A 12122-nucleotide genomic window follows, 5' to 3' on the forward strand; every position below is an offset into this window, starting at 1 on the left:
CATCTTCTCCAGAATGCTTTTTAATAACTATGCTGTAGTATTCTTCATTCCTGTTCCTCCTAACTCATAACGTTATTTGTAAAAACTATTACAAGGACACACTTGCTTAAGCATAGTAATCAACGCACGTTTCTCCAGTTTCCAACACCCTCGCGTGATCCTTCCAACTACACCCTGGAGCACCATTTAGCGAACAATGAACCGTCGACGAGAACAATAAGACGGCGAGCAACTGCTAATCAGCTCGCAAAGACCGAAGTCGTCCATCAGCGAGAAGAAACGATTTATCGTTTCATTGATTGAAGGGGTGGAGGGGTCCTTTCGCGAAACTCCGGTCATGGCGTACGAGAAGGACTGGAGGCTGTGTAATCGCGATTCGATCCCTCACGTGTGCAATCGGTTCGTATTGTCGCGATTGCGACACCGATCTATCGTGGGAATGCGCGAGAAACACCACGGGCGATTTCTTCGCGATGCCAGAGATGACAGGCTGACTCACTCCGTGTGCCGCGCGTGTTGCTACATTTTCTATGATTCAGTGCAGAAAGGATTCGGTGCACGGCGAGCCGCAAATTGGATTGCAGAGCTGTCCAATCGTGGGATAATTAAGGACGTCCTTGCTCAGTTACGTCTATCCTATCGCCGACGAGATCGATCGGCTATAATTCTGTATGGATCGGTGTTTCGAATCGGGACGAACGGGAGGCAACGACTCCTTGTCCGATGTTGCGCGATGAGATTCGACGCGTCGATAAGTGGAATAGAAAGCTACGACTAGTACACTTTTCTTCTTTCTTTATGCCTCACGAAGCGTATGAGTGATAGCGACAACTTTTAAGGCACGGAATCGCTGTGAAGAAATAGTGTCACTGTGGGACGTTTATTAGCTGAATAAAATAGTAGGGAGATTAAGGTTTTTACGAAGTTTGCTCTTTCTTCTTCTTTGCTTCTTGAAGGCTTGTAATTTCAATTCTTCGTTTCAGGCAAGGATTTTAGAACCTCAATAGCTGTGGGAAAGCAAAGTAACCAATATAGGTAGTAGGTACTTTCAGATTCAAATCTGTGCTCTTACCATTTCTTGATGGAATACAAGAAACAAGACTTGCCTTCAATTATCAAAGCTATAATTATTCGACTTCTATTGCTTTTAGCTGTCCAAAAAATCCTGTATCATTTACATACGTAGTATACAATTATCTTCAATATTATCAAGAACATCTTGCTTATGCTCCACAACGACCTCCCATCAAATGAACTCATTCTCCATTTTCCGAATCCTTGCGTCTTGCCTTTCACACAAATTACTCATCCAAATCGCCACTCGCCCATAAATTGTTCTCCTCTCCTTTCTCTCTTTAGCAAGAGGGACAAATACGTCTCGAAGAGTGTACCTATCAATTCAAAGAAACATCTGCGACAGAGGTACACAGAGAGCACACGCGCAGGCAAGCACGTCGGCCACAATGCGTACCGAGAGCTGACGGAATAAATCTTTCTACGGGACGTCGGAAAATCACTGGACAGTCGTGCCTCTTCATCTTCCTCTCCTTGGTCTTCCGTATGGCGCGTTCGCCGATCGCTTCGGTCCATCGATCCTATCGCGTCCGCTCGTGATCGTGGAAGTGCGTCTGGCTTGATAATGCCGCGTCTACTTAGCGATTCAGCCAATAAATTAAATATCGAAGGAGTCGCGGGAGACAGGGGACGAGCGTTTATCGTCGGCCAGGTAGCAGCGACAGAGGCAACATCCAGTACAGAACGGTACACGTACGCGGATCGGTACGCATCTCGCATTCTCAATGACTGCCATTAGCTGTAATTATCCGCGAGCAGGAGAAAAAATCCACGCGGAGGCATCGCGAGCACGCGTGGGTGTTCCAGTCTTACAATCGGTCCGTGCGTACACGCTACTTCCTCCTCCTCTTCTTCGTTCCCCTTTCTCCTTTCTTCCTTCTTCCCTTCTTCACGTTCGCGGCCCCTGATACGCTTGCACTCCGTTAATTTATTTAAATTGCCGTAATACCAAATGGCATGTGGTACCAAACGATTCGAGTCGGTATTGTCGGTGAGCTTTCTTGTTATTTATCGGCGCGAAATTCCGTTTCAGGGATTTTCGAGCCTGCCGCGCTGGTGAAACCTGTACACGAGCGTCCCTTTTTGCACGCCAGCTTCCTTCAGGCTTGGGCTGAAAGGCTGCTGATCGGACGATGTGGAGAAGTGTAAACAAGGAGTCGATGTACTGGAGGTTCCAGAAGTTTTGGGATTTGAATTAGGTGAGAAGGTAGAGAGGTCTTATTATTTTTGATTTAGATTAGAAAAATTGGTTTTGGAAGGGAGAGTAGCGTTTATGAGTGCTATATATGTTGAGTGAAATTCGATAAAATATGTAGATAGAAAAAGCGCGAGTAGAAGATATATCTTCTTACTCTTATATTTTTGTTTCAGAAAATGCATTAAGGAATATGCGAGTCTACTTTTCTTTATACGTGAAGTCTCAGCATTCCGCAATAAAATTATTGATGTATGGACATTGAAGAATAAATACTTAATGGGATACCTAGAAATGCCACGCGTTGACGTTTATGCTTAGTAGTTTATGTTTAATAGTCTTGTCTATCTCCGATCAATTGGCCCAAATTTTAGAATCAACCTGTTCATCTTCGTTAATGCTTGTTTCATCGATAAATATATCCATGACATCGGAGGAAATAATTACCTCAAGAACTACATGGAAAAAACGAAACGAGTATTACTATAAAAGAAATATTATCTGCATTTCGAAATGATCAAGCTTGTGTGCCCCAAATTAATTTATAATACTACTTACGTTTTATTGTCTTGTTTTCAGCTATGAAAAAAGTATTCTTGAATATGCTTTGTAATTATATGGTACCGCCAGAAAAGATTATTTATTATTTCTCTAGAGTGCATAGAAGAGGGGAAGGTCCCCGTCACTTTCCACTGAAATGAGAATGGTTTGCATCCTATCTAGTCAGCTGTCCCTAATGACTGTTAAATACGTCATAGCAAGTGATTAATATTCCAGGCCGACCCTCAACGTTGTTCTTGCGAAAAGAGAGGGGGGAACTGAAGTACAAAAAGTTGGAGAAGAAAACATGTACAATTTACCCAACTTCTCTCTCTCCTTTTTTTTTGTTGCTCCCGCTTCGTTTTATTTTATCCGCACGATGTCAAAGCAAATGATACTGCCTTGGCTACATTTAATTGAATGACTCCTGACTACCATGCCATGTTGTAAGCATTTCCTTGTCAATAAATGAAATCGTATGTCACGCGAGCTAATCATAGTCGTAAAACGAGTTTATTTTCACACTCTGATTATGCCGCGATGACGGTCATTATATCTGGAATTATACTTTGAATAATAATTTCCGTCTCGGTTCGATGTGTCATGAATAAATACTGACAGTGAAAAAAGTTACGACGAACGAACGTCATAGATAGCTAAAGGTGCAGTTCGAGATAGTATCTCATCAGTTTTAATAAAAAGAAAATTGAACATAATGTTATTTTTTAGTCCATCTGTATATGAGCGTTTAAGATAAGAATAATTGGATTCGTAAACATTGAAAGACTCGTACATATTTTATGGCTAAAAAAGTTATTTAACATGCTAATAGTTGAAGGTAATCGAAAGATATTCGATGAATTATTCATTTACACAACAAGGGTTTACGCTACGTTATTCTAAATAATAATAATTGTAGTGTATTCTAACTATCTCTGCTAAAGATGAACAGAGCATAACTGTAATAGTAAAGTGTGTCAAATGGAGTAATGTTTTAGAGATACATAGAAATTAGAAGAAAATAGATAGATTAATTACAAGAAAAAAAGCTACTGCACTAAGTCTACTCTAAATAATAAATTTATCTAGTAAATTCTTCATTAGGAATCTTTTTAATAATATGAAACAGGAAACAACTATTTTACAGATCTACGTTTTCCGACATCTTTATTATCATCCTCATTTATAAATAACGATTCATAAACTCTACTATTATCTATATAATCACTTGAAAAACAGATGGGAATTCTAATAAAAGTCAAAGAATTTCTCTGAACACGTCACGTTTTAAACATTAGAATCACTGTACAGTCAAACTTCAAAGAATCATTTCCCCATCGTTACACCCGAACGTTTTCGCGTAACAAAATTCCCGCAATGCTGTACCACGAAATGCAATATCACTAAATTTTCGAATAGGAAAAAGGACCGTCAACGCTTCAACCCTCAGCGCACTCGTTAAATTACCGTTCTTATTACTACGCTCTACCATTACTAGCTGAAGCTACCTCTGCATACGGTTGAAAGACAAACAAGACACCAAGGATCGTGTGCGCTATACACGCTACCACCTTTATTATATAAAAAAGAAAGGAAATAGAGGGGGAAAAAAAAATAAGGAACGCGCGACTCACCGACAGTGAAGGTGTTCTCGCGCGCTGTACACAATGGTCTCTTCGTTGACGTTTCACGCGTCGACCACCCTTGCTTCCTTCTCTCTTGCTCTCACGCACGCACTCGTCCTCATTCTCGCTCTCATTCGGAGATATACTGTTTAAATTACCACCTTCTTAGCAGCGACGAGGTCGTTTAAATCGATCTTTGTGGGTGGGCCCCGCGCATCGATCTGCGTTTCACTAGCGGATCGTCACTGTCTCGCGAATCGTGACGATGCGCGTCGCCCCCTCGATTAATTACCTTAATTGCGACGAACGTTACAAATGTCTCAGGCGGTACGAGGCGCCGAACTCGGCGCTGCTGCACCCCAGAAACGTTTGCAAAGCGTCGATTCGATAATCCGTATCTCGAGGCTGGACACCAGAACGAAGAGTTTCGTTATCGTTACAACAGGCCCTCTCCAGCGAGAGCTTTTCTCAATGCTTGAAACACGGGGATATGCGATGCTTTGAATTCAGATTTTTAACTGGTAATCAAAGTTGGAGATTAGATTTCATTTTGTATAGAGGGTGCAAGGTTGATTGTGTTGCTGAAATATTAACTGAAGGTTTATCAAAGTTGCATCTGAATTGTAGTATATCAGAGTCCATTTGAGTATGTTTATCAGTATTCAATTGAGGTAATTGAGTATTCAATTTTCGAAGGGGTTGCTGAAATTTTTAAGATTACTATTTCAAGTATTTAAGGTCTCCATGTTTCAAGAATTAAGAGTTAAATTGTGCTTGTAGAAATGTCATGCCCACTGTTATCAACACAGCTTAAAGTAGAATACATGATCATCCAGTAAGTTAGATTACCAGCTACTGTACGTAACACTACAATGTATACATAAAAAAGGAGCAAACTTGAGAAGTTCTCTTTTAATATCAAGCTAACACCTAATTCGTGAATAAAGTTTGTTAAAAGTCTCAGATTTGAGAAGATGTATACCATTACTTGGTTGAGGTACACGACTACCTCCTTCGAAGTAAAACTGTCCTGTCTGTATATTCTAGATTCTCACTTTCGGGTATCAATCTTTTATTCTAAAGATTGTATATTAAATTCTCTTCTGTTGTTAATTCTGTCCCACCACTCCAGACATGATTCTGGTACTATTTCTGACTAATGACTGCAGCTGTTTCGCCGCCCCCTGAAACAAACAAAAAATATTCTCTAGTGATATAAAAACATTTACTGTATACAGGATGATCATTTTAACTGGAAACCTTCTTAAGTGTTGGCAGCGCTACAGTAAGTGTGCTAAGTGTTTGAAATAAGTGCTGCCAACACTCAGGAGGTGTCCAGTTAAAATGATCACCCTGTATAATTAAGATAAAGCTTGTATACTGGATACTATTAAAAGCAGATAACTCTGGGCATAAAGAATATTTCAAAAGTAAGGGGACAGTTTCTAGTTTCGACTAAAGTATATTTCTCCGTTACACTACTAATTATTCGTTCCTTTAATGCCAAGCGACCCAATTTGTCTCTGAAGAATAAGACCAAATCCAATCTCAATCCTATCTAACACTATTAATTCCATTTTTAAGAAATAAAATTTATTTTCTCTTTTTGTCAGTAAAGCGTGAAAATGCATTAAGCAGTAAGATAAACTCACACTTATCGCAGCACCAAGAAACTGGCTGAACGCTCTGGTAGCACCCAATAATGCGCCACCTCCAGAATTATCGCCACTGGATGACTGTACCGGAGTACCGTAATTGGAGAAGGAACTAAAGAGGGGAGGTGGATATGTCGAGCTCGGCGACCACGTTGTAGTGCGTATCCTTGGTCCTGAGGTTGGTCTCGGAGTCACTGGCTTTTTCGTGGTAACCGTAGGTCGAGTTGCAGTCGATGGCGGCCTTGTCGTAATTGTCGTAGACTCGGTAGCTGGCGATGCGGTTGGAGCAGAGCTGACGCTCTGGCCGAGGCTCTGTTACAAGCCAAGTAATTATTTTCTTTCATCGCCAGCAATTTTTTTCATTGCTTTGTACTCTCCACTCGACAGATTCTGATTATACAACTACCAATAGCGAACCATTTAACTTGAAAGGCAGGAACAAATATTCTTAGACTATTGCGCATTCTATCTATAATAGCGAAGTGATCTAAAGGTGATTCATGCTACCATATTGCATTTTTAATTAGTTATGGAACTTTCGAGGGAACTGAATTCTACTGTTCATAATCTCATCGGTTAATCTAGTACCATTAAGACTCTTACAGACCAACGCGAATTTTCTGCAACGTTGTTAATACTTTACAGGTTAACAGTAGTTTGTTTGCCATTTTTAATGTACTATTTTAGTAGTTGAATTATAATAGAGCTACAAAAGTATTCATATGAATAACACTTACGGCTAACAGCAGTTGCTCTCTAATGTTGGTAGCAGGAGTTGGAGGTTCTATACCCTGAGCCTTTAACAATGCCGCCAACAAGGCTGCATTACTGATGTCATTTGAGGGTGCAGGAGTTGTCGTTGTTGTAAGAGCTCGCCCACTCAAAATCGCCCTTAAGAAAGATTCATCGTCCTGTGTCAAACCGGATGACTTCTTGGAGCCAGAAGTTTTATTCTCTGTAAGAAGGATGACAAGACTCAGAACATGGCTGCGATATAATACTGTATTCTCGTATTTTAAAATGCTGAATAGTCAGTTCAAAGAGGATAATTTAACTTGACAGCAAAAATGAAAATTTCATTTCGAAATCCACAATAGCAAGATTGTGAAAGACTAATTATTCTATTATATATTTATGCACTTTTTTTTATAGTAAATAATATTATATGACTTTCTCAATAAGACATATATGCAAATTTTTTCCAAAACTTACCTTCATCAGCTGCTTGTAGAAGTGCAAGTAGAAACTTGGCATCCTCTTCAGGGGAGAACGTCGATGTCGCAGCGTTAGACAATCTTGGATTTGGATTGTTGAGCAATGGTTGCTTGGTCGTGGATATCGAATTCGATGTAGAGGCAGGTTTCGCGTCTTTCACAATTGAATTCGGAGTACTCACTTGAATTTTCGAGACATCTACAGTCCTCAACGTAGTAGTCTCTGGTTTTTGCGTAATTGGAACCGGTTTCGGAGTAATGTTCACCGATTTCGGTGTAGTTTTCACCTGTTTTGGTTTCAAAGGCCTTTGAGTAGTTGGTGGTGCAAAGAGACCATTCCCAAACAGAGCCTGCCATAAACTGGCACCGAAGCCTAATGATGGAGGAGTGGTTGTCCTAGGTCGAGGGGTGGTTTTCACTGTGATAGCTACTGGAGCTTTGGTCGTGCTTATCAGAGACGTCTTAGTTGTAGTTGTCGTGGGTGGACTTGATACGATAGGTTTCGTGGTAGTAGTTGAAATTGGTTTTTCAGTGGTTTGTTCTGTTGGCACTGGTTTCCAGGTGGGTGTTGCTGCAGTCGATGATGGAGACAGATCGATCACTACTGGATCCACAGACTTTGGTGAAGAGTAGTAAATTGAGTTTGGCGATGCATTTTCAATGTTAATAGCTTTTGGTGATCGAGTTGGCCCTGGGTTATTCAATGCCAGTGATAGGATCTAAACATAGATAGATTATGTGTAAAATTTACTAAGAGATACTTTTATCTGTTGTAGGGGAACATACAGTTTCCCGCCATTAACAATTAATTTAATGTTTGGATATTTTTTAGTGTAATTTTATCAGTTTGCGAGGGTACAGACTGATTCATCATTATTTCAGCAACACTATGCATACACCTCAATTGAAATATATTAGCGCAACATTACCTAAAAACAATATATCAGACTAGCATTGTGTAGGATAGAGAAGGCCGTTGGCAAGGTTGTTTCAGTCCATTCACCGTGACTGGTTGGTCATATGATTGTGATCGTTGTAAATCCGTTATTACGTCTTTGTAAGAAGGGCGTGTCTAAAGATAATCTGTAATCTACCGAATTTTTCTTCTCGCATGACTCGAGCTCTACGTTTTATTTATACCGTGCAGAAACACGAGAAAGGAGTTACTGGAAATGCAATGTTAGCTCTAATGTCGCGCTTAGAAATGGAATACAGTTGCATAGACGTACAAAGGAGTGAAAGGTCCATTTAACGCTCGCATTGACGCATTTCTTAGCTTTCGTGTCGTAAACCGAAACGTTCATTCTAGTCTACACTTCAATTATTTAGCAAGGTGCTCAATATTCAAGTTCTAACAAAGCATGGGATAGACAATATTTTGCTACAATTACTCAACTATATTATATTATTCATGCTTACCTTATTTGCCAAAAGTTGCTCGACTTCTGTGAGTGTCTTTGGCGTGGCTTGTCTAGAATTAGTCTGTAACTTTATAAATCGTTACTTAAACTTCTATGCTTAAATGAAACTGCAAATAACATTAAGAGAACCCTCCAGAAAGCTATGATTTATGTTAAAACAATCATTCATTTCCTATAATAAAAATATGTATATAATTCAACACTCACCAATGAATTCAAGAATGCCAAATCGTCAAATGTAGTGCCAAACGCATTTTGTTGTTGCATATTCGTCAGCAAGTTCGCTGGTAAATTTAATGAAGTAACTGGAGGAGGAGTATTTACTGTAGTTCCAGCTGTTGTAGTCGCAGGTGCTGAAGTTGTGGTGGATGCTACTGTAGTTGTAGTAGGTGCCACAGTTGTGGTTGTTGTAGTTGTTGTAGTTGGTGCCATTGTTGTTGTGGTTGTTTGCGCTGTAGTAGTAGTAGTAGTAGTAGCAGGGGTAACTGTTGTTGCTGCAGTTGTGCTAGTTGATTGGGTAGAAGGCACTGCACCATTCTTTATATTACCAATTGCACTGGAAAACGGTGTGAACACTTCAACGAAAGGATTGACAGGTCGTGCAAAGACTGGACTATTTGTATCTCCTGAATCATCCTGGAACAGTGTCATTCAATCGATTTTTATAAAGTTCAGAATAAATAAGTTGAAAAGTGGGATTTAGTAACCACTAACCAGCGTATTCGATGCGACTGAAGCTGTTATCACTGGCGATGAGGTAGTAATACCGAAAATCTGATCTAGTGGATCCCTCCATGGGAAACCAGGTGGAGCTGTGACCCGACCTCCAGGCTGACTGTTCAGAAGATTCTCAAATGATGGTACCGATGGCGATGGCCCCTCATTCGCGGCGGACTGTATCAAATGATCTTCACGTCAAATAAATACCAATATTGAAGAACAGGAAGGTTTAGTTGTGTTCAGTCAATATTGCTAGGGTTTGTTAAGGTGTTAAAAAGATTACTGTTTAGTAACATAAAAAGCAAATAATTGACCAAGAGATTTCCCTAAAATTTGATAAAGTGTTTACACTTACAGCTACTGAACTTATATTTACACTGACAACGCGCTGGTTAGTGGCAGGATCCCCATTGGTCCAATAGTTGACGAACTTGTCCTGAAAGATTCGACATTGTTTCTTTTTCTTTTTACTCTTAAGGAGATACGTTGGAGCGCTGAAAGGATCAGCCACAGCGTCGTTGTAAATCATGTTCTGTCTCTCTTGGTTTCTTACCTGTCCGATGTACACGGAGCTGCGTTGACCTCCGGCCTCTTTCGTCCTGGTGGCCTCGTCCCTCTCTCGATCTTGGACGATACGACTGCCCTGCGAATCGGTCGGCGGTCGACCAGCAATCGCAGACATTACATTCGACGTTGTCCCCGTTTGCGCATTCATGGGGGTATTGCTCTAAACAGCGCCAGAGTACTTAAGTTCTTTAAAGGCCCATAAAATTACATTGCATTAGAACGACGCTACGCTAGCCTGTTCGACAGTGAAAACATGATCCATTGTCTTGAAAAGTTTTAAAGGATAATATGGTCGAGAAATGCAACGATGAGTAACATTTTTTAGGCTTATACTTTATCTACTGTTTTTGCAATATAAATATCTCTTTTTATATTTATTATTGTTGCTTACTAAATACAAGTGGAAGCAGTATTTGAAGCGTTTTAGAATTTGTAATAAAATAACAATCGATCAGTGTTTTACTGTGCAGGACGAGCAATGATAAATCGATCCTTGGGACTGGAGGGCGAACGCTGATGTCCTATCAAGTCCTATTTTCAAGAGTTTATCGAATACCACTCAAGAAAAATAATAGAATATTAATTTATATAATATTCTCTAAATACAAAATTTGATTGTTGAATATTAAAAACCTCTGAAGTCTCAAAAGATCGTATTATTTACAATTTAACTCAGACTTCGTTAAAGGTTCAGTGCATTTTAAAGTGCATAAAAATTGTAAATGTGCGACACAAACATATAACAATTATTTACACTAATTTACAGTAAGATTATGTACAATTTAAGTGGGCATTTGATAAATTCTCTATACTGGTGAAACTATATTGGTACAAGTATGCAAGGAATATCCTGAGAATGATAAAAGCAGATGGCATAGAATGATATGATATCATTACGTAAACCTACATGTAAAGTTGAAGATAAGTGCACACTCTGTATTTTTTTGATTGGAAATAGCTAATAAGTTTTATTCAAATTGATAAATATGGATGTTCCTTGCTAAAAAGCAAAGAGAAAGAGATGAAAAGGAAACTGGTATTCAAAAAATGTCGTGTATGTTACTACAGAATTTGTATAATACAATTAATGATCACGACATTGGAAAATTAGTTTATTACTCTACCAAAAGAAACTACTTCAACGAAACCAAAGCGTTAAACAAGAAGCAAGTATACTGTGTCATTGTTAGCACAAAATTTGTATAAGGTTGTAGTATAAATCTAATAACAAAATGAACATAACAAAATTAATAAATAGTTAAACAAAGGGTAACTGGTCTCATCACGAAATATGTTAAAACGTAATCTGTAAGTTAATTTTTAAGCATGTCAAAATTTTATATCAAAATTTTTGCAACAAGTATATCTACTATGATTTTTCTATCTATTAAATAAATAATTAATAAATCTAATTAATACAGTAATTATATACATACTGAAATCGCAATGTAAAAATAATAAAAAAGTAGATAAAATTCATTAAAAACCATTTAGGAACACTTCTTTACCAGAGACGGTGAACAAGTAGAAATGTCCAGTACGTGATCAGACAGAGCAATATACAAAATTCATGCTATAATTTAAATTAAATGATAATACTAACGAAAGTGAAATCTTTTAATATTTCATATACTATTATTCAAAACATCACCTATATATTTTTTATTATTTTTTCATTACGATTTTTATGTAAATTTAAAACCATATCTTCCTTTTAAAAAAATTATTATGCCCACACTTTGACTTGAAACCGTTGCTTTAATAATCATTTAAATTGCTTAGTAAATACTATTAACTACTAATATGTTTATTAATTTTAGTTTTAGTTTACTGATTACGTTAATTATCGTAGCGCCCTAACATTTTTATATTTTCCTTCCTCACGTCTACCTATCAACTAGTCTATTCTAAACTAAAGGGTCTTTCACTCGTTAATAAATAAATAAATATTATTAACTACCAACTAAATATTACTTAAAGCCAAAAAATTAGTAGGAACATTTACTTCACACTATCCAAATATCACTACATCTTCAACAAATCAAAATCACTTAAAAAACAACTAAAAATTCCTCTACTCGACTATTCTCCTTACCCTGCGTTTCTAAGCT

General features: G+C 38.3%; 1 protein-coding gene across 4 annotated transcripts in view; it reads right to left on the reverse strand.

Moving 5' to 3' along the window:
• Window positions 1-3143: 3143 nt before the first annotated feature.
• LOC143180714 (uncharacterized) overlaps window positions 3144-12122 on the reverse strand; it is a 43959-nt gene continuing 34980 nt past the window's right edge. For 2 of the 4 annotated variants that reach the window (XM_076380650.1, XM_076380647.1), the window contains 9 exons: window positions 9998-10171; window positions 9800-9880; window positions 9439-9618; window positions 8932-9360; window positions 8723-8791; window positions 7302-8022; window positions 6827-7044; window positions 6087-6401; window positions 3144-5618 (listed from right to left, as the gene is read on the reverse strand). In XM_076380650.1, coding sequence (XP_076236765.1) covers window positions 5544-5618; window positions 6087-6401; window positions 6827-7044; window positions 7302-8022; window positions 8723-8791; window positions 8932-9360; window positions 9439-9618; window positions 9800-9880; window positions 9998-10171 — 2262 coding nt within the window. In that variant the 3' untranslated portion in view covers window positions 3144-5543. The remainder of the gene's footprint in view (window positions 5619-6086; window positions 6402-6826; window positions 7045-7301; window positions 8023-8722; window positions 8792-8931; window positions 9361-9438; window positions 9619-9799; window positions 9881-9997; window positions 10172-12122) is intronic. The other 2 variants (XM_076380648.1, XM_076380649.1) reach the window with 2 other exon arrangements.

The sequence above is a fragment of the Calliopsis andreniformis genome, chromosome 6 (assembly GCF_051401765.1).
Source record: "Calliopsis andreniformis isolate RMS-2024a chromosome 6, iyCalAndr_principal, whole genome shotgun sequence".
NCBI classification, from domain to species: domain Eukaryota; kingdom Metazoa; phylum Arthropoda; class Insecta; order Hymenoptera; family Andrenidae; genus Calliopsis; species Calliopsis andreniformis.